Here is a 21,060-nt window from a genome sequence, read left to right on the forward strand (position 1 = left end):
GACAGAGACAGTCCTTGGATTCCCTTGTGCCAAAGGAAGACAGGAGGCTGTGAAATGCATGGGAGCGACCTGACCTTCAACCTCACGACTACTCCTATGTCTGGCTCTCGGCAAGGTGCTCAAAGTCTGACAGGTGGAGACTGGTACTGACAGGGCTAACCGTACAATGAGAGAAATGTCATGCCAGGGTTGAGTGCAAGAAGCTCAACAGGCCCAGAGACACAGTAAGAAAGCCCTTGGGATGCACAGCTGTGTACCAGGAAGGGCTCACAGAGATGGCAATGTGTGAGCTGGGCCTGGAAGGAGGCACAGGATTTTTTCCATGGCAGTGAAGGGCACTTAGGCAGAAGGAATGGAATTTGCACGACGCACACTACGTCCAGGGAACTGTGAGTAGTATGTGCTTGAGCAGCTAGAACATCAATTGTTGTTCAGGGTGGGGGTAGGGCCGAGGCCTCGCTGCTGGGGACTAGAAAGGAAGTGTCCAGCTGGGTATGAAAAAGAGACATTTCAGGCAAAAATGAATCTTAAATTAAAAATTAAAACCACCCTCCCCCCCCCCTTTTGACCTTCAGTGTGGCAAGAATTAAATGAGTCATTCAATGTCCCTTTTTTCACATGCCTAAACTCTTAGATGCATAAGAAATTTTTTGCATCTGGCTTTCCACCTCTTAACATTAAACATAAGCATTTTTCCTGTGTTGTTATAAACTCTTTGTCAATATCACTTGTTAGTGGCTGTACAGTATTCCACTGAATCAATCCCTGTTTGCTAGACATTCAGGTTGTTTCCCACCTTTCATGATCATAAACAATGCCTTTTCTGAATTTTAGATCATAACCTTGGCATGGATCCAATAGGCTGGGATTAGAATCAGAGGGTGAGCACATAAACTTAAGACCTGTGACACATGTAGCAGGCAGCTTTCCAAAAGGCTGTGGGAGAGGAGTTTTAGTGCTGTGACAGATACCCAGATTCTAGAGAACCAGTCTCAGAGTGAGGCAGATGGGGGGCACCTGACATTCTCGGCCAGGGCGAGAGCCAGCTTGAGGTCAGGATGTGCCCATGCCTATGCTCTATGAATGGCTTCATGCCAAAGCTGGAACAGGAAACGTGGTGGCCCTAGGTATACCAGGCCTATCACATCCACACAAATAGACAGAAGCACTGGCTCCCTCAGGCTCAGTGGGAACCGCTTTGCAGTTGGTTTTCTTTTAGTTTATAAGAAAATTCCTTCTGAAATCTTGGCTTCAGTGAACTACCAACACAGTCAGACAATGAAATCATCGGAGCCATCTGTGAAGACTAGGAAAGACCGGAACGGAGGGCCTGGAGGCCAGACTTAGGATTTCCCTTTGGCCTGACCTGGCCTCCCTTCTCTCTAGGACCCTCATCATCTTTGAGGGGCCCAGCCGGACCATCAAATGAAGCCCTGTGGGTTTACCTGAGCAAAAGGGACCAGTGCATGTACCCTCTTTACCAAAGGCGACTACTGAGCATGGGTCAGCAGTGCCCTCTGAGCGGGGCCACTGGCTCCTTACCTGCCAGAGCTGGGATGGTGACCCGGTTCCACTCCCATGGCTGGTCGTACTCGTCGGCGGGCCTGTCGTCGTCCTGGGGCAGCTTGCTCTCCCGTAGTCGGGGGCTGACCGTGCTCTCTGAGTCCGAGTCAACACTTTGGCCCTCAGGTTCATAAGGGGTGTCATATAACTGGATGCCTTTGTGCTGGGACCGGACACTTTCTTGCCTCTGAAATTCTGCAAGCAACAAGAAAGGAGGCAGGGATGTAATGGATGTGCGGAACTTACTTCCTCATCTGGGATCTGTCAGGTGACACCCACAGGAATTCAGTCCCAGCCAAGGAGGTGAGGACTGCACAGCAACAGGCCCGTTACTGCGCTTACCTGTTCCTCCCCACCCCTTGAACGCAGTGTCTCTGCTCTGACAGGGCAAAGTTTCCTTACAAAGATCTCAGGCTCTTGGACCTAATGACAGAACCAGAAGGCTCACTGCGGCCATCTGGTTGTGCACTGTAGTCTGTGAGGACAGGCCCAGATGTGCACATGATGTTCCAGGTGTGTTCTGATATCACAAAGAGCCCTCACCCCCTCACTTTACAGATGAGTAGAAGGCCTCCCCACTAGGACTAGTCTAACACACTAGCACATCCGAGGGACTTGAGAGCAGACATCTAGCTTCACTCCTTTATTTTTGAGAGAGAGAGAGAGAGAGAGAGAGAGAGAGAGAGAGCAGGCGAGTGTGTGCGAGTGGGGCAAAGGCAGAGAGAGAGGGAGAGAGAGAGAGAGAATCACAAGCTCTGACGTGGGGTTCGAACTCAGGGACCACAAGATCATGATCCGAGCTGAAATCAAGAGCTGGACGCTTAACTGACTGAGCCACCCAGGCGCCCCCAGCTTCACTTCTGAATAAGTGTGGGGCGGGGGGGGGGGGGCGGCTCCAAATCTTCTGGAAGGGAGGCCAAGGCCTGGCCCTCTGTGGGCTGAGGGGTGACTGCCTGTTTAGATCAGGCCCCAGACAGGGGCATCCATGTCAGCTGCTCATTTCTGAGAGGCCGGTGGTGGCTCGAAGATGGATGCTAGGATGTCAGAATCAGGTGCTTCTGAGCCAAACAGTGACACTTCACCTGCTTTGATCCTAGACCCCCCTGTGTGAAGGGCCTGCATGGGACACAGGGAAGGGAGGGTTTGCTCGAGAGGCTGTTCTCAGGAAGCCCATTGCTTCCAGAAGAGGTAGACATACGCATCTAAATCACCATAATTCTCTGTGGCAAAGGGCTCAGTGCAGGGCCTGTGAGGGGCAAGGCAGGGGGGGAGAATGACAAGGGAAGTGAAAACAGGAGGGTCAGAGTTCCCTGCGGTCGGATCATGTTGAGGCAAGGCAGTGTGGCTGGAGAAGACTGTTCACTGCCTTTCTGTTTCATGTGGTAAAAGACACACATAACATAACTTTGCCATTTTAACCATTTTTATGGTACAGTTCAGTGGCATTAAATACATCCACACCATTGTGCGACCATCACCGCCATCCATCTCCAGAACTTTTTCATCTTCCCAAACTGAAACTCTGTCCCAGTTAAACACGAACTCCCCACTTCCCCTTCCCTGTCCCCTGGGAGACACCACTCTCCTACCCTACATACTTCATTACAAGAGGAATCATATGGTACTTGTCCCCGTCTGTGATGGGCTTATTTCAATTAGCATAATGTTTATAAGGTTCTTCCACATGGTAGTGTGTGTGTTAGAATTTCCTTTCCATTTAAGGCTGAATTGGTCTATTCACTGTCCACTTTTGCTGGAGCACTGGGTCCAAGGAGATGAGAGGGGAGAGGTAAGGCTTGATATAAAAGGGGTGAGGATCGTTGAGAGTGAGCTGTTGAAAAGGACTCTGGAGGCATTCTCCAAATCGGAGTTCCGATGGCATAAAGACACAGTAGAAACCCACGGGACTTATGTGCCTTGAAGAGCAGTGGACAAAACACATGGTGATGTCAGCCTTTCTAAGCAAAAGCTTGTTTTTAGGCTGGGCTTCATGGTCCAGGGCCAGCTCGTGGGGATGGCAAAACTCCGTGTGCACATGCCCTGATACCACAGAAGCCAGCTGATGCCGCGCCAGTGCCGTTAGCGTTGATGTTAAATAACATTACGGTAGTGTTTCCCAGACTTCATTAAGTCACACACACACCAACTGCTGTTGATTCTGTTGTTTGCAGGTACCGCCTGGGTTCTTACTTTCCATTTTTATTTATGCTGCCTCACTTTTTAGAGTTAGTAAATTCATTACAAAAATTTTACATCACTATCCTTAAGTCATTATCCTTTACTAGAACAGTTGATACACATAAAAAGAATGAATGAGAACAAAACCAAGTAGGTAGGTACTGGCCCAAGGCTTGCTTTCTCTCTGCTGGAAAGAGACCTGAGCTGGAGAGCCGGTGGGGGTGTAGGCAGTGCACAGAGATACTTTCTTTGGAAAACACTTTCTCTTTTTACAAGGAGAGAGGAAGAAAATGGAAAAACCTTCTCACCTTCTCAGGGCCCTGAAAATCCTGTCCTCTCTGAAAAGATGTCCTGTACTTTGGCAAAATATGGCTTTACTGGGTTCCATGAGTAAACTGGGATCGTTTATTAGTTTTAGGGATGATGTTTTTCTTTTTATGGGGGAGGAAGAGGAAAAGAGAAGAGCTATAAAAGGTAGGACTCAGGGGCACCTGGGTGGCTTAGCTGGTTAAGCATCCAACTCTTTATTTCAGCTTAGGTCATGATCTCACAGTTCATGAGCTTGAGCCCTGGGTTGGGCTCTGTGCTGACAGCATGGAGCCTGCTTGGGATTCTCTCTCTCCCATTCTCTCTGCCCCTCCCTTGCTCATGTTCTCTCTCAAAATAAATAAACTTTAAAAAAAAAAAAAAAAGAAAGAAAGAAAGGTAGGACTTGGTCACTTTAAAGTGAACGCCAACTGTAAGGCACTATAGACAACTCTGAAACTCACTGAACCTACCAAACTATCTAATCTGTTCTGTGGGGTCATCATCATCACTCTCGCTGGTTCTGAGAAGTGCAGTCTAGCCTCCTGTCCTTGGAAATTTCCGAGGTCTGAGGACACTGGGGATACAGCTGATGGACACTGACCCAGGAAAACCACCTTCCTCTTCACCCTACTTTATCAGCAAGACCAGCAACCATTTAATGCACTGTACGGTTTACAAAGCACTTTGCATGAGAATCACCATTTACTCTTGGGCACCACAAAGCAATTCACAGAGGCACATTTGTGGGCTTCCAATAATCGGAAGTGCCTTTGCTCTCTCCCTGACAGAGCCTGGCTGCAAATAGATCTTCAAAGAGTGTGGGTGGGATAAATGAACGACAATCGACAGCCAGAAACCACTCCTTACCCCCAAATTCTTGTTAATTTATGGAAGTTCCTGACAGCAGTGATAAAGTATCGGGAGCAATATGCCAAATGCATGTAGTTTAGTATTACACAATATGCAGAAGAGGTAGATATTCTACATAAACACCAGCATAAAAGGAAAACATGTGCAGTGAACAGATTAGCTATTAAATCAGAGGGACTTGTGCATACACCTCTCTTACAGAATTTATTGTTCCAAAAGCATCTGCGCCTTCCTAAAGCTGGGTTACTAATGGCATGCAGTTAGGGCAGGGGATGTTATAATGGTAATCATTAAAACCAGCTTCCCCCTGTAGTACATGGTGAATTCAAATTTTCATTAAGGCTGCAACAATTGGGAACAGTTAAGTAAATTATGGCACGCTAACTGGATGGAATATTAAGCAGCCATTAAAATGATAAATCTGAAGATTATGTAGCTACATGGAAAAGCATGCATGAAATTATGCTAAGTTAAAAAGTAAAATACAAGATTGTTTATGTGTTGAGCAAACCGTATAATGTGGGCTTTCTAAACAAGTCCTGGCCACTGTGAACGATGCACCAAAGGGAATTCTAGCCCTTGCTTAGGAACTGCTGAATACTGTCATCACACACTTTGCCCACAATATCTAGACTCTGATGACAGCAATGTTGTCACTACAGATACAAATGAATAAAGGGCCGAAAACCTGATACAGGAAAGTAAAGAGCTATGGTGCATGGAGGAAGGAATTATTGCATAATTATTTTTGAAAGTTGTTTTAAATAATGAATAAGGATGCCAGTAAAGAAAAAAGGTAATTAAGACAGGAGGACATGAAAGTAAATACAGTTTTAAGCAAGATGGGCTTACAGGAGCTATGTGCATTTCGGAAGCAGCCGCCTTTTTCTGAGAAGATGCTCATTTAGAGAGCATCTTCTCTCCCAGGAAAGGCTTGCCAGGGGCTCCAGAAGTCAAGGGCCACTGCATCAGGTTAGCTCACCAGACGTCACTGTCTCCCGCCTAATGACCAGGCCCATCCTCCTTATTACCCAGACCGACCTCTGATGGTCCAGAGACTGATCTAATAGGGGACCATATGTTTTAAGTCACAAGTTATCTGGACCTCACCATCTATAGGTTCATGGAAAATGACCTTTAATATTGGTGGCAGGCTGTGATTTCATGCCTCTTAGGCAGGGAGCAGAAACATTAAATTGACAGGTGGGGATTTCTGTTAATCTCTGGAATAGAAAGGTTTTCAAGTGGAACTACATAAAGAGAAAGAGAACAAGAACAAACAAACAAATAAAACAGTACTTTCTCTGGAATTAAGAGACTTAAGACCTGGAAGGGACCCTGGGAACACTCACCAAAGGCACAGAGCCAGGAGAGGGAGGTGGGCGTGCTGCACAAGGATTGTGGCTATGGAGAAGCAAGGGTGAGGGGATTATCTTGAGTAAGGGGCCCAGGACAGAGCTTGGTGCAAACCAAGAATCTCCTGAGTGGGTCTGATGAGGGTTTAGAGTTCCCCAAGTCCATGAGCAACAAGCTACACTTTGCTCCAGGGTTCACCAGTTCTGTGCTGCTTCCCTCTCACCACCCACCCCCTCCCAGCCCCCCATCCCCACTTTTCTTTGTTTTGGCTGCCAGGAAGCTCAGGGTTAATTCTGATGCTTGACTTCAATAAGTACATTATCTTAGATATTGTATCCATTCATTTGCCCTTCCTTCAATGTGGATTTTGATTTCCATTATAATGGCCTCATTATATACATTTAAGAAAGTTATGGACAACTTCAAATATGTATTTTCAAGTTTATTTATTTATTTTGAGAGAGACTGAGGGAGCACAAACAGGGGAGCAGCAGAGAGAGAGGGAGAGACTCTCAAGCAGTCTCCATGCTGTCAGCACAGAGCCCAATGCAGGGCTCAAGCTCATGAAACTGTGAGATCATAACCTGAGCTGAAATCAAGAGTTGGACGCTCAACCAACTAAGCCACCTAGGCATCCCCAAATCTATATTTTGAAAGCAGGTGGATACACATATAAATAAAAACACATATAAATACACATATAAATGAAAAACAAATGTGCAACATACTTTACGGTCAATATCTTTTACCAGCCAAAAGACTAGAAGAAAAGAAACCTATACTATACCTCTTTACCTTCCCTTCGGGAACAGGAAAAGGAGGTCTCTGGGAGATGGAAGGGGAGGAAATCCATGTGCATCCCTGGAGCACCCAGCCTCCTCTGGCAGCACTGGCATCCACCACTCTGTGCACCCAGCCAGGCATCTACTGAATGCCTGGCACAAGAGCCAGATGGAGACATGATCCTGGTCTTCAAGACGCCCTGGGTGAGGGAGGGCCAGAGCCTCCAGCACAGAGATGGTTCAGGATCCTCACCAGGGAGCAGACATAATACTACAGTGCAGTTGGGGGAAACGTGGGAAAGCTTAAGGAATTTAGACATGAGGTCATTGCACAATGGTGTGGCGAGGAAAATGGACATTTGATGGAGGAAGGAGTGAAGCAAAGGCACAGGGGCTGGACGCACATAATACATGGGGAAGGTGGGCTGTCCAGAGGGCCTGGTGGGAGAGGAAGCTGGAGGCAGGCGAAAGTGGGCTCTGGATGATCTTGAATGCCACAGGATGGCACCCCCAAGAGTGTCTAAGGAGAGGTGTCTTAGAACCTCCGGGCAGGGTGGAGCTGGGCAGAGAAAGGCTGGCACAGACGTGCAGAAGCCTAGCTGGAAATGATAGACGCTGGCCTGCAGGCCCCTCACCTCTAATTTTCCCAGCTGGGCTTGTCTGGGAATCCACACCAGATGCCAAATCACAGGGTGGCAGAGCTCAGTAGGGATGTGGCCCACAGAAGCCTCCATTCCCAGGCCAAGAAACCTCTACTCAGCCAGTGTGGACGTGCCTGGCTGTGCTGCCAGACCTCTCTCACATGGGTCAGAGGTCACCAGGACCGAAGCCTGAGATGCCAGGGATGGGAGTAGACTAGACTTGGAAGCTTAGGGCTGCCTTACGAGATTGATGCACCTTCCACTGACTGGGGCTGCCCTGCACCATCCACCTGGAGGGAGGCAAAGCCGTGGGTCCAGGTGAGTGACAGGTTCAGCAGCACGGTGTGGTGGCTGCAAACACGGATTCCGCCAGACTGCTTGGGCCCAAGGCCTGGCTCCAGCGGAGGAAAAGGGCAAGTTGCCACTGTTTCTAAATCTCTGGATGGGGGATCAACAGTACATACCTTGGAAGGACGTTTAGGAGAGTTAAATGAATTCATATACCTTCCATGTTTAGAACAGTGCCAGATGCACAGAAAGTACTCTGTGGACGTTGTTGTTGTTTTGGTTGCCACTGCTGGGCTTCCTGGGAACCCCATCCTAAGACCCCCTCCTGCCCTGAGATGACCCTTCATCTCCCAGAGCCACAGAAGTTCTGCTCACGGAAATCTGACGGGCCAACTCTGCATTCACGATGGAGGGTTTCAACACCAACCTCTAAACCTACTTTCATTTCTGGATCCCAAACTTCCAATTCTCGCTGTTGCTTTGGCAGTCTCATGCCTTCATGTGGGAGCCCTGCTCTGGATCAACTCCTGTGTGCAACGCGAAGGTCTCAGCGATCAGCAGGCTAGTCACTACATTTTACAGATCCGGGAAACTGAGAGCTGGGGATGGGGAGAAAGTAGCAGGGATGAGGCTGGAGGTCCTCTCACTCCTGGGCCGGGACTCCTCCTCCTGCCTTTCCCTGATGCTTCCTGACATCTCTTTTATCAGACTGTCTAGTTCTTAATCTTCTGGAGGCTGGGGCATCTATTTCAGTCAGGTCTGAGGTGTTAAAATCACACCCAGCACCACAGAGTGAGGAACTGCACAGGAGTGGCGGGTGGCTGTTCCTAATTAGGCATGCAGCTGAAAATCAGCCAACTTCCAGGGCACCACATCAAAGGAAAGACAGGGGACATTCATCCCCATCTGAACTGTTAAAACATTTGCTGGAAAAAGGCCCGACTCCTGACTGAGGTGCTTCAACGGACATCTGAATTCAGGTATCCCTTAGAGGTCGAGGCAGAGGCCAAGGCCGCAGGGGTCTTCTTGGGTGGACGGTGCGGGCCAGCAAGGGCAGGGCAGGGAGGTTCGGAGATAAAGCCTGGAGATAAACCCAATGCAACACAAGCATGAGGCCCCACCTCCTCCTCCTCTATCTAGTCTGGTTTCCGGAGCTGTCTAGAAGCCAGGAGACTGACTAATTGGAGTTCTCTTACCATCTTTTCCAGGCGTGCACAGAAACACCCAAGAAGCGGGTGGTGAGCTCTGCGGAAGCAGGGGGTGTGGAACAAGAACAATGGTCACGTTGGAGGGAGCAGAGAGGGCCTGTCACTGCCCGGCAGAACCTGTACCACTTGCTCTTTTGTGCTCAGCCCAAGGGCGAGGGAAAGGCCCACATCTGAGTCAGGGAGCCCAGTGTGCTCTCCCTTCCCTCCGTCATCTGCGGTGATGGGGTCTTCCCTTGAGCCCCCCTGTTCTGTGGCACCAGAGGGGAGACGAGAACGCACACCCGATGACACCAATTATGCTCTCCTCAGGATTTAAAAAGCCATGTGGGTCTCCACAGAGCTTTTAGGCCCTCTCTGCAATTACGGCCGAGTCCGTCAGCCCTGCCTGTCACTCTGCACTCTTCCAGGGACTGCTCTGGTGTGCTGAGGACTCTGAGAGGCTGCAGGCCAGAGTTCTGTCACCATCCCCTGTGGAGACTCACTGAGGCGAACTTGCTGCTCCAGGATCTTGGCTGCCCTTGGACTCAGTGCAGTGCATAAACAAGTCTCCATTTAGAGCAGCAAGTTTCTCAAGAGACAGCTTTCTGATTCCATGTCAACTGCAAGACCCCAATTCACAGGCAATCAAGGAGCCTGCCTGCTTTTCTTTCTCAAGCATCCACCGAGTCCTTACTGTGTGCTAAGGTGGGCCCCAGGCCAAACGCTGAGCACTCACATGGTGTTAGACAACGCTCCCACCCCCAAGAGACCTCATGGTTTAGCAGGAGAATCGGGATGCCAACATCCATAAGCACTGAGTTAATAACAGCTGCAAGTTAGTGGGCACCTGCCTATGCCAGGCACTGACCTGGGTATTGGCTGTATATCATTCCTCATCCCCATGGCACATACAGGCAAGTGCTACTGTATTTTATGGTGCAGCAACTGAGGCTCAGACAGATTCAGAGGCCTAACTGGGACTAACCCAGTTCTGACTGGCCCCGAGTACCCTAAACTGGTACACACAGTGGCAGCTCAGTGGAGGCAGAAAGCAAATGCTGTCCCAGGGATTTCGAAAAACTTTGGGGAGGTGGCACTTCACAGAATCTCAAGTCTTAGTGCAAGGAGGCCCCTCCAGGGTGAGGGACCTGCCTTGTGTCACACACAGTGAATGGAGGGCCCTCGGTAGAATACGCTCAAGGAAAGGACAGACAGATAAAGATGAGGGACACCAGGAGAAGGGCAACCCAGACAAGTCAAGCAGCAGCAAAGTCATGGACAGAGGAAAGCCTGAGGGGTTCTGAGGTAAAACCAAATACCGTGAGCCGCCTTGGGCTCGGTGCTCATGAAGAAGAGGGGACATGGAGTAGCTGGATAAGGAGACTGGAGCTGGCCCTGAAGGTTGGGAGGAGGGGTGCAGACTTGAAAGGGGAGGAAACTGGGAAAAGTGGATCAGGAGATCTGATCAGGTTTATGCTTTCACCCAAAATGCCTTTTTCAGAAGCTGACAGGAACCACCAGGGTGTGGCAATCAGCTGCTGATGATCTGAGGGTCTGACCCTCCAAACAATTAGGGCTTCACCCTTTCAAGAAGTGGACAGAAGGTGCCCAATGTTCCAGAAAGACAGACACACTCCAGCAAGCAACCCAAACGTGAGTGTTTCCATCAGGATAAGGGGCAGGGTAGCACCAGCATCCTCAAGTCAATCCTGAGAGGGGCAGGCATCCCCTGACCCCTGTGCTGCAGGGAACACCTGAAGCCTTAGCAAATAGAGGCAGATGCAAGTCCTATCTTGTGTCCTCCCAGCACTGATGGACTGTACAAAGGGCCAGTTGCCCCCCTGGTGCAATCTTCCGGTCTGCTGGGCACGGTGTGGTCCCGGCTTCCACAGAGGCCTCCGGCCACACACTAATGTGATAAAGCCACAGGGGACAGACTTTCATGACAGACCAGTCATGGTTATAGCCCTCACTGAGCAGCATCACCGGCCCATTCTCACGGAACCTCACAGAGCAAGCCTTGGAAGGGTCATGACCAAACCCAAGCCCCCTCCTCACCTGACTGATAAAAAAATCTGCAGGTCAGACAAACTGAATGGTTCAGCCATAGTCGCAAAGGCTCCACTCTTAATAATGCGCTCTAAGAATGGTTGAGTGATGGGTGCACGCTGTGTGCGGGGGCTACGCTAAGTGCTCTGCATCTGGCTCCCCACTTAATTCCCACAACAGCTCTACTAGGGGTTGCTGATGGCATCACCACCTTAAATGCACTCACACAGCAAGCCAGTGATGGAGGCAGCCTGGCTCCAAAGCCCATGTTCTTAACCGTGCAGATGTCTACACTGCTTTTCCAACCCAGGTCAGTGCTCCCTGTACCACAATTGCATGAATGAGTTCAGGTCAGCAAAGGAAGCAAGGAGCAGAAGAGCAGAGTCCTGGCTCCACTGTGTCAAGTGATGCCAGTGGGTCACTGCCTCCTGGTTGCCGGTTTGCTCATTAGGAAGGGTGACTCAGGTTATCTCAGGGTTTATCTGACTAGGACCACACATAGGTCCCCAAAGTAATCATTGTGGTCAGGCATTTTGGGAAGAAAGCATAGGGGGAGGTGTCATGAGGAAGAGAAATGCCCATTAAAGAGTTGTTCCAGTGCATTCTAATCTTTAGTGGGTTGATCAACACATGCTGCTGGTTCCGGTCTGGCTGGCCCCAAACAAGGGATTACAAACTGGCATCAGGTACAGGGTGCCAGCCTCCCAGGGCAGAGCCAGGGACTTCTTCCAGGCACCACTCTTCCCTCCAGCTCTACCTGATAGCACCCTTGCCCGATGCCAGGTTTGCAGCTAAATTGGGCAAATCTCACCCAGACCCATCTGGTGGTGATGGCAGCCCTGAAGCCAGTTGTGGGGTCACTGCCTCATGCTGAGGGGTGTTGCTGGCATTGTGCCTTGTGCCTAGTGCAGCTGCTTGGCCGGAAGCAACTTGCTGAGATCTGGCAAGCTCTCTGCCCCAGCCCTCCTCAATCTGGAACTGCTTCAAAAGGGACTAATCCCCCTGGGGACTTGTACACAACCAAAGCCGCCTGGATGGTGATGATGAGGCGGCCGGCCTGGGACCAGCCTGGCCCTCCGCTCACCAGCTGTGTGACCCTGGCTGGCTGCCTGATCCATGGGAGCTAAGATTCCTCCAGGTAAGGCAGGAGGGGGTGAAGCAGAGGCTTTGGATGACTTTTTGGCTCCACAGTCTCTCAATCTGCTTCTATAAGAGTGGATGTTCACACATGCGTCCTGTTCCAGTGCTGTGGCTTCTGCATGTGAAGGAGAAGGGGACATATACAAGAGCACCCATCCTACCGGTGTGTGGGGTCCCTGACTTGGCATCCTAACTAACTTCCAACAAATTCCTCAACAATTCAACTACAATATACAATGAGAACCCTGGACCACAAGACTGGGAGTTTTGGCAGGTGTCCCTACCTGATTCAGGAGTGACCATCTGCCAAGGACCAACCCAAACTTAATACAAAGACCAACAACAGCAAGACTCCCTCCTTCCATACAGTACTTTCTGGTCATCAGAGCCCTCTGTGTTATCTGATTCTTATAATCATTGGACTGCAGACAGATCCTATAGGCGGAGCCAGCATGTAACAGGGCCCCCGTGTAACAGAGCAAATGGTAAACCCAGAATGGAAAGGTTTTTGCCAAAGTCAGAGTGAGAAATCGGCACAATTCCCACCTGACTGGTTTTTCCAACTTTACTGTCACATCTTGTATTTCTTGGCGTCACAGCACAAAAACCCAATGAAGTTGTTTTTGTTTAATTTGAAGGAAGAGTGGGGAAGGGGAAGATGTGTGGGTGGTGCTATGCACAAGAATTAGGAACCTGAAAACTGCCACTGTTCAGAATTACCTTCAAGCAGCAATTTCCCGTCAGCAGCTATTACAGATAACGCCATCCGTACAACCATCTCAAGAAGTATTTGGAAAGAAACATCTGGACAATGGATGTTTTTGTGCTGGGAAACACAAGAACGGCCGCTCCTCAGGACCCTAAAAAGGTGCCCTAGAGAGACTCCATACCATGTGAAAGGTGTCATCAACGTCTAGAACACGAAAGCAAAGGCACCTCGAGATTCTCGGTGGAGACAGCCACCTCACCACTGCTGCCTCTTCCACCTGGCTCCCTCCAAGGTACGCAGGCCTGAACTGCTCCCCCAGAGCCCCAAGTCCCAGGTTTCTGTTCAGTTTGGGACACCGTGTACTGAACCCTGCCAGTGAGTGCCAGTGCATGCCAGTGGTGGTGCAACAGCTAAAGCATGAAGCCAACACCCTCACTAGAACTTCCCTTCAAGAAGCCGGGAAGGTGTCCTGACATCTCTTACCACCCCCTGCTGCCCGCCTCTTCAATGTTCGCTGTCAGCCCAGGGACCTGGGCCTCTCTACCATGCCTCTAGCCATTTGCATGCTCAGCTCCCAGGCTCGCTGCTGCTGCTGCTGCTGCTGCTGCTGCTGCTTCTTCTTCTTCTTCTTCTTCTTCTTCTTCTTCTTCTTTTTAATGTTTATTAATTTATTTTTGAGAGAGAGCACAAGTGGGGGGGTGGGGGGAGGAGGCAGAGAAAGGGGGAGACATAGAATCCGAAGCAGGCTCCAGATTCTGAGCTGAGAGCAGCAAGACTCATGTGGGGCTTGAACTCACAAATTTTAAGATCATGACCTGAGCTGAAGTCGGATGCTCAACTGCCCCATCACCCCACCCAGCTGCCCCATCACCACAGCTTCTGAGGGCCAAGTTCAACTCCAATCCATCCAGACATATCCCCTGCAATTCCTAGCACAGAACCTGGCTCTGCAGATGCTCTGTAAATACTGGTCGAAGGAACAGAAACAAAGAGCCTTTTGTGAATGCAGAAATTAGCACAGAAAAAAATATTTAAAAAAATATTTGTCTACCCGAGGAAGGGAACATTATTCATAGACTGGTGGAAGGAGCAGAACTGGAAATGGCCCTGGAATGGAGATACAATTGGTGGACCTAACAAATATTAAATATTACGGCTTCAAGTTCCACTTCTGGATATCGATCCTACAGAAATGCCCAGACCCTCGTGCAAAGAAGTATATGCACAAGGATGGTTGCTTCCGAATGTAAGAAAGAAAAACTGAAAACAAGTTACAAGTCTACAAATAGGGGAAATGACGAATACTGTGTGCCAGAGTCACAGTATAGAAGCATTCAAAAGAACGGACAACCTTGGACAAGGTCTGTGATGCAGGAGGATGTTTAGTAGGAGAGTGTTTATGTAGAAAACATGCTTGTAATATGTGGAGATGTGTAGTTCTGTAAAGCAAATGGGCAAAGGCCAAATGACTACACAACAAATTATTAACAATCCTTATCTCTGGAGAGAGATTTCACCTTTCACTTCCTCTAAGCTGCTGCATATTGAATCTTCTTGCACAGAGCATGTATTTTTTTAATGTAATAAAACATTTTAAATTTAAAATTTTTTAAAGATTGGGGGTGCCAGGGTGGCTCAGTTGGTTGAGCGTCCAACTTTGGCTCAGGTCATGGTTTCATAGTGTGTGAGTTCAAGCCCCCCATTGGGCTTGCTGCTGTCTGCACAGAGCCCACTTAGGATCCTCTGTCCCCCTTTCTCTTTCTGCACCTCCCCTACCTGCATGTGTGCTCTCTCTCCCTCTCTTACAAAAATGAACATTAAAAAAAATAGAAAAAAACTTCAAAAAGAAGTTTCAGGGCGCCTGGGTGGCTTAGTCGATTAAGCGTCCGTCCAACTTCAGCTCAGGTCATGATCTTACAGTCCGTGAGTTCAAGCCCCACATCGGGCTCTGTGCTGACAGCTCAGAGCCTGAAGTCTGCTTAGGATTCTGTGTCTCCCTCTCTCTCTGCCCCTCCCCTGTTCGCACTCTGTGTCTCTCTCTTTCAAAAATGAGTAAATGTTTAAAAAAAAAATTTAAAAAGTTTCATGTGCAGATGTGGCACATGAAACCGTTCTCACTATTATTGTTGTCATTATTATTGGTGGTGGTGGTGATGGCACTTATTATTATTATTATTATTATTATTATTATTATCATTACTGGTGGTGGTGACTGCACTTGTTGAGGGTCTGCTTTGCACCAGGCACTGTGCCAGGAATTTTAGAACCCTGAACAGATGAGGAAACGGAGGCTGCGTCAGGATGGGGAGGGAACTAAGGCTGCTTGGGGAGCTGGGATTTGCCACACCTGCTTTCAACTGCTTTCATCAGAGCCAATGCGCTCTGTACTTATCATTCACTCACTCCCTGCTGCTTTCGGGAGGCACCGGCCGTGGAACTCCCTCATCCTTTACTTAACATTCCGGTGGAACAGGCTTTAGATCGACAGCTTCTGCTTTTGTGGCTGTTTCTAAACAATTTCCATTTCATGTCATGTTTACACACTTGAAGTTTAGGAAATAGAGTTCAGAAGAAATTCTGTCTTGATTTTTAGCTCTAAGATGTGCATGTTAATTATAATGTGACCCCCAAACACGGCCCTGGTCACCCAGGGAGTCACTCGAGTTTTAAAGACATGTGAAAGATCTGCAGTTACAGTCTGGGCACCACAAATGATGAAAGCTTTCCCAAGACACACAGCTGCGGGGGTGAGTCTGATCACTTTTGGGGGTCCATGATTTCACCACAAAGTGTCCCCACTCTCCCAGGAGCTTGAGATCTGTTCTTCTAAGTCACAAGTCAAGCTAATTCCCATCAACCAATGTTGATCAGCAAGCTGTGAACCAAAATCAACCTAAGATGGGCAATAAGCAAACAGGTGGCCCTTTGGAGAGGAGGTGTGCTCAGGGATGAGTGGGGTTTACACCTTGATGCCCAGTTATAGAAGTGGGTGCCTCCTGAAAGGTGTTTCCTTGCCGAGGGGGATCAGAGGGATTACAAGCAGTACAAAAGTTCTTATCCACAGGATTCTAGGTTCCAACATAAGAAATGTACTTTGGGAAATGGACTGAGAGCCCAGACTCTGGAAATCCCTGCGGCGAGAGGGAATGAGGAAGAAGGACCATATATGGCAACTAGTTTAACTAGTTTGTTCTTTTACTCAGTCACCCTAGTGAGCACTTGTGCCGCTGGTTGATGGGAACATGTTGATCAATCAAACCTGGTCCCTTCCCTAAAGGAGGAGCTCACAGCCTAAAACATAATCTTTTCTAGGGCTATTTACTTAAGTGTGTCATCTGCTCAAGTACTGCTAGCCTAAGAGGCTCACATTTTAGTGGTGAGGCAATAGGGAGCCATCAAAGGCTTCTGAGGACGCCAACTGGTGTTCAGGGGCCCCCCGGTCCTTAGCTTGTGCCTGAGGCTGGGCTGGTCTGGTCAGGTCCCCTGGGACCTGTTTCCTCAAGTTTTAAACTAGATTTTCACTGCTGCTTTGCCACTGCACATGGGGCAGTGTAAATGAAATAAACACAGGCAATGCGCTGTAACAACCATGGGTTGTTGCTCCATGTGGAGCACCAGAGTCCATGGGAGTATGTGCATTTATATACGTACACACACACACAGTTATATGCTCATGTGTTAGGCACTCTAGTAGCCCAATGCCTGAGCCCCTCAGACCCCTGGTCTGTCGGTTTTTCTGTGGAGGTGGGTTGGAGGTGGGTGGGGTGCATGGGTTGGAAGCATTTTTTCCTCAGGTGTGTACTTGTGCAGGGAGTCAGGAGCACCCAGGGTGAGTGACAGGTGAAGAAGCTTTCATAAAGTGACAAGCAGCAGCCCAGGTTACAAGCAGCTACTCAGGGCTTGCAGAAGACTCTCCCTCTTGCTTGTGCCTAGGACAAGATGAAGCTGAGCACCTGCCATTTGTATCCAGTTCTGTGACACAGTGAACAAGAACTGGGGGAAGGTGGGGTGGGAGAGGGAACATATTTGAGTGTGGATTAAACTGGAAGAGAAAGGAAATCACAGGAAGAAAAACGAAGCTAAAAATAAGGCAGTTCCAAATTATTGCTAGACAGAAAATATCACCCCAGCTAGGCGGGAAAACAAAGTGGGATGGAACAGAAAATATCAAGTTCCCATCTAAAAATAACCGTGAGTCCTAGTGTGGACTCACCATTGAGAAATACGGAATTTTTGATGGGAGGCTGAGATTACTGTCTCACTTATTAGGGGGAGTTGCTGCAGCGTGGAATGTAGGGTTCTCTTCCAGCTGTGGAGCTGGCGATACAGAACTGGATGAACCCCAGGAACATTCCTACCTGCCGGCTCAAAGACCTACGGGAAACTCAGCACCCAAGGGCTTGTCTGAAGCTGAGACCCAGGTTGCGGGGGGTGGGTCAAAGGGCGGAACTCAATTTGGGGGTCAGGAGCCCGGCTCGAGCTTGCTGCTAGCAGACCCCGAGCAGGCCTCTCCTTGCTGCTTCCTCATCTGCAAAGTGGCTCCAGGTTAGGTGGCCAACTGATCTTAGCTGTTCATTTATTTACTGAATCCCTTTTTTCATTTATTTCTTCATATAAAATGTATTTACATTCTATACTTCCATGTGGTTGTCATAACCCAGTAGCACCGGAGGGGAAAAAAGGTGTCTACAGGATCAGATGACTATTTTTTTTTTTTTTTTAAACAAGAAAGTTAGGAAAGAGAGCATTTATTATTATTATTTTATGTTTGTTTTTTATTTATTTTTGAGAGTGAGAGACAGACAGACCACGAGCAGGCGAGGAGCAGAGAGAGAGGGAGACACAGAATCCAAAGCAGGCACTAGGTTCTGAGCTGTCAGCACAGAGCCCGACGCAGGGCTTGAATGCAAGGGTTCGACGCAGGGCTCGAACCCAAGAACTGCAAGATCATGACCTGAGCCGAAGTCAGACGCTCAACCAACTCAGCCACCCAGGCGCCCCAGATGGCTACTTCCCACCTGGGTGACCTCAGTGAGTCCTCCAACCTCTCTGGGCCTCCAGGTCCTCAACAGCCAAATGACGTCACTAGACCTCAATGAGTAACAATGAAAAGCACTGTGCACATGAATACTGTCCTCTGCCCCACCCCTTACTCCAGTAGTTTTCAGATCTTGACTACCTTGGAATAAATGCAAATGTAATGCATGTAATTAACTTCCTACCTTCCCCGATAACACAGCACTTTGATCCCAAGCACCGAACACACTGGCAACTCTGTATACTGGTGTGCACATTTTGGAACTGGACTTGGGAGATTTCACTTCAAGCTCAGGCCCTGCCATTTACTGGCTCACACCCTGTGGGGAGTTACTTGCCCCAGCAGAGCCTCGGCAGCCTCTGCTGTGCGGTGGGGAGAATACTAATATCAACTCCATGGAGCTGTTATGAAATAAAACCAGACAAAGGATATAAAAAAGCCTTGTAAACCATAAAACCCTATGCAGATGTTACAGATTAGGGCGGCATACGCATACATGTGCACAGATAGATATACAACCTGATTTCGAGCTGACATCTGGTATAAATGACTCGCTGTTCAATTGGTTTATGTCCACAAGGAGATGTCTCATTTCATTTTCTTTTGTGGTATCAGTTGGGTACAGTGCCTTTCACTGATGCTGAACAAATAGAATCAACTTCTCCCTGTTCAATATTTTCGATGTTTGCCCCCAAAGCGAAGGACCCTGCAATGTGCGACAAGGTTCTGGGAAGCCACGGTCGGATTCCAGGGTTCAGAAACATCACAGTTTTTGTATGGCATCTAGCACGAACAATTCGGTAAGGCTCTGGGAAAAGGCCTGCCTTTATGTCATATGTGAACCCCCTAATAACTGGAACTGAAGCTTTCTTCCTGAGCGTTTCATTAAGTAGATCATCTGCTTGCGTTTGGCACTTTTCCACTAGCTGAGAACCTACAAAAACTGATGTGGTATGACAGCTGAGTCGGTGCTGCCAGACAGGCTTCCTCGCTCGGAAACAGGGCGGGGGCGGCAAGAGCTGGGAAGAAGGAGGAGTGGGGGGAGGGTGGCAGCTGTCACGTTACAGCCGCGCCACGCACACACACACTTCAGATTTCACTCACGTCCCCCTGACGAGGCACCAGGCACAGGCCACATGACTGGGGACTCCACACTCGTCCTCCTGGTGAGACAAAGAGGCTGTGCCTCCCCAGAGATATCCCACCCACCCATGGAATCTCTCAATTCCCCTTTAATGCAAGGTCTCCTCTGGTGTTTAAACCTGCTGGACTCTGGACCTGATGTGTCAGCCATCTGCCCCACTGCCGCCTGGGAGAAGGCTCTGCTGTGCTGAGCCTCACGACCAACTCAGCAGGGCTGGCCATTGGCTGCGGTCTGTAAAAATGCCCCCTCCAAAGGCAATGGTCACAGTGTGCTCCAAGCCTGAGGCAGGACAGGACCTCAGGGGTCCTGCTGAGGAGCCTCCTGTCACCGAAGTCCATTAAAATCTCATCCATCTCCACTTGAAAGAAGGCTCCCTCTGCCTCTCTTGCCTTCCTCAGGGACAACATCGAGTACAATTAATAGCAGGAGTAATCTTGTGGGGGCCAGGGCAGGAGTAGTAGAGAGAAGAGGGGTGTTCAAAACTAGGAGGAGAACAAATGTACTAAGAAAACCCACCAGCACCTGCAGGGGCCCTAGTTATGCACCAAAAGGGAGTTGGCTAATTTCTGGTCATTCCTATCCACTCTGTGGAGAAGGTCGCTGTTGTTAGGACCCTCAATTGCACTCCCTTACATCTACCAGAAGGAAGGGCTTAAGACCAATTACTCCAAGAGCCAAATCATCATCTTAGGCAGATGTCTTTCAACATCTAATTGGCTCACATCCAACAGTTCTATATGATAGGTCAAATCATTCTGTTTCCTGGGGGTTTAATTTGCAACTAATTCTTCTTACAGGGTTCACCAGAAAGCTCCTGCTGTTTTAAATACATACCGGGGTGCTTTATGAAGATTTTTTTTTTTTTTTTTTTTTGTGGTGGATAACACAAAATGGCTGTTTTGAAAAGCGTCCAAGCTACCATGGCTGTAGCCATTAGGTAAGCCCACAGCCAACCATGGTCTACAGATGCGCTGGAGCAGATGTTGGGTGGCCTCCCATCCATAGGCTTGGGTGAGCATCTCAATTTGCAGGAAGATCTGAAGCCCACCTCTGTCCCAGGCTCTCACCACAACCTTTGAGCCCAGCTGGGACGCCCAGGGGGAAGCCTGCTCAGGAAGCAGGAGCAGCATATTAGGACAATGGCCTTGAAGCCATTGGATGCAGATCCTGGATGGAGGGTCCCTAAACCAGATCCCAAGGCCTGGGTTGTGTGCAGAATCTCTGTGCAGAATTAACGCACATGGTGTCCTGACTGCACAGACTTATTTTAAGTACTTAAATAGTTCTTAAATAACTCAACTAACACTTAGGTGACAGTCTAAAACCCTCATCTCTCTAACACTGGCTAACTCCCCAAACCTTGAACACTATATAGGTTCAGAATCACAAACATCAGCACGCCACTCTGTGCCGGGCCCTCGGCCAAGGTCAGAGCCCGTTCCCTGCCCCCCTGACCAGCAATGACCTTTCTTTTCAGCTCCTCCTTTTGACACCAAAGGCCTTCAGGGCCAGGCTTAGATCTTACCTCCTTCAAGTAATGACCCCAGCCTCCCTGGGGAGGCGTTTTGCCCCCATTGCTGCACACTCTTGCACTGATTATTTGTCCAATTCACATGTCAATTAATCACGCAAAGCCTTAAGACATTTCTTTCAGTGCTGGCTTTAACTGCTATGTGACTCTGTTTCTTCAACTTCATATCCTGGACTAACTTTCCAACTTGACCTCGGGCCCAAACTCCTTCCAGGGACTCAGAAAGCCCTCCAGGAACTGGCCATCAAATAACCTGGCAGCTACACATCTCCCCA

General features: G+C 48.9%; 1 protein-coding gene across 2 annotated transcripts in view; it reads right to left on the minus strand.

Annotated features, from left to right (window-relative positions):
• SHB (SH2 domain containing adaptor protein B) overlaps positions 1-21,060 on the minus strand; it is a 134,215-nt gene that overhangs the window by 46,197 nt on the left and 66,958 nt on the right. For both annotated transcript variants that reach the window (XM_019454437.2, XM_019454435.2), the window contains exon 3: positions 1,543-1,758. In XM_019454437.2, coding sequence (XP_019309982.1) covers positions 1,543-1,758 — 216 coding nt within the window. The remainder of the gene's footprint in view (positions 1-1,542; positions 1,759-21,060) is intronic.

The sequence above is a fragment of the Panthera pardus genome, unplaced genomic scaffold, assembly GCF_024362965.1.
Source record: "Panthera pardus isolate Hobbes unplaced genomic scaffold, ASM2436296v1 HiC_scaffold_20, whole genome shotgun sequence".
Lineage (NCBI taxonomy): Eukaryota > Metazoa > Chordata > Mammalia > Carnivora > Felidae > Panthera > Panthera pardus.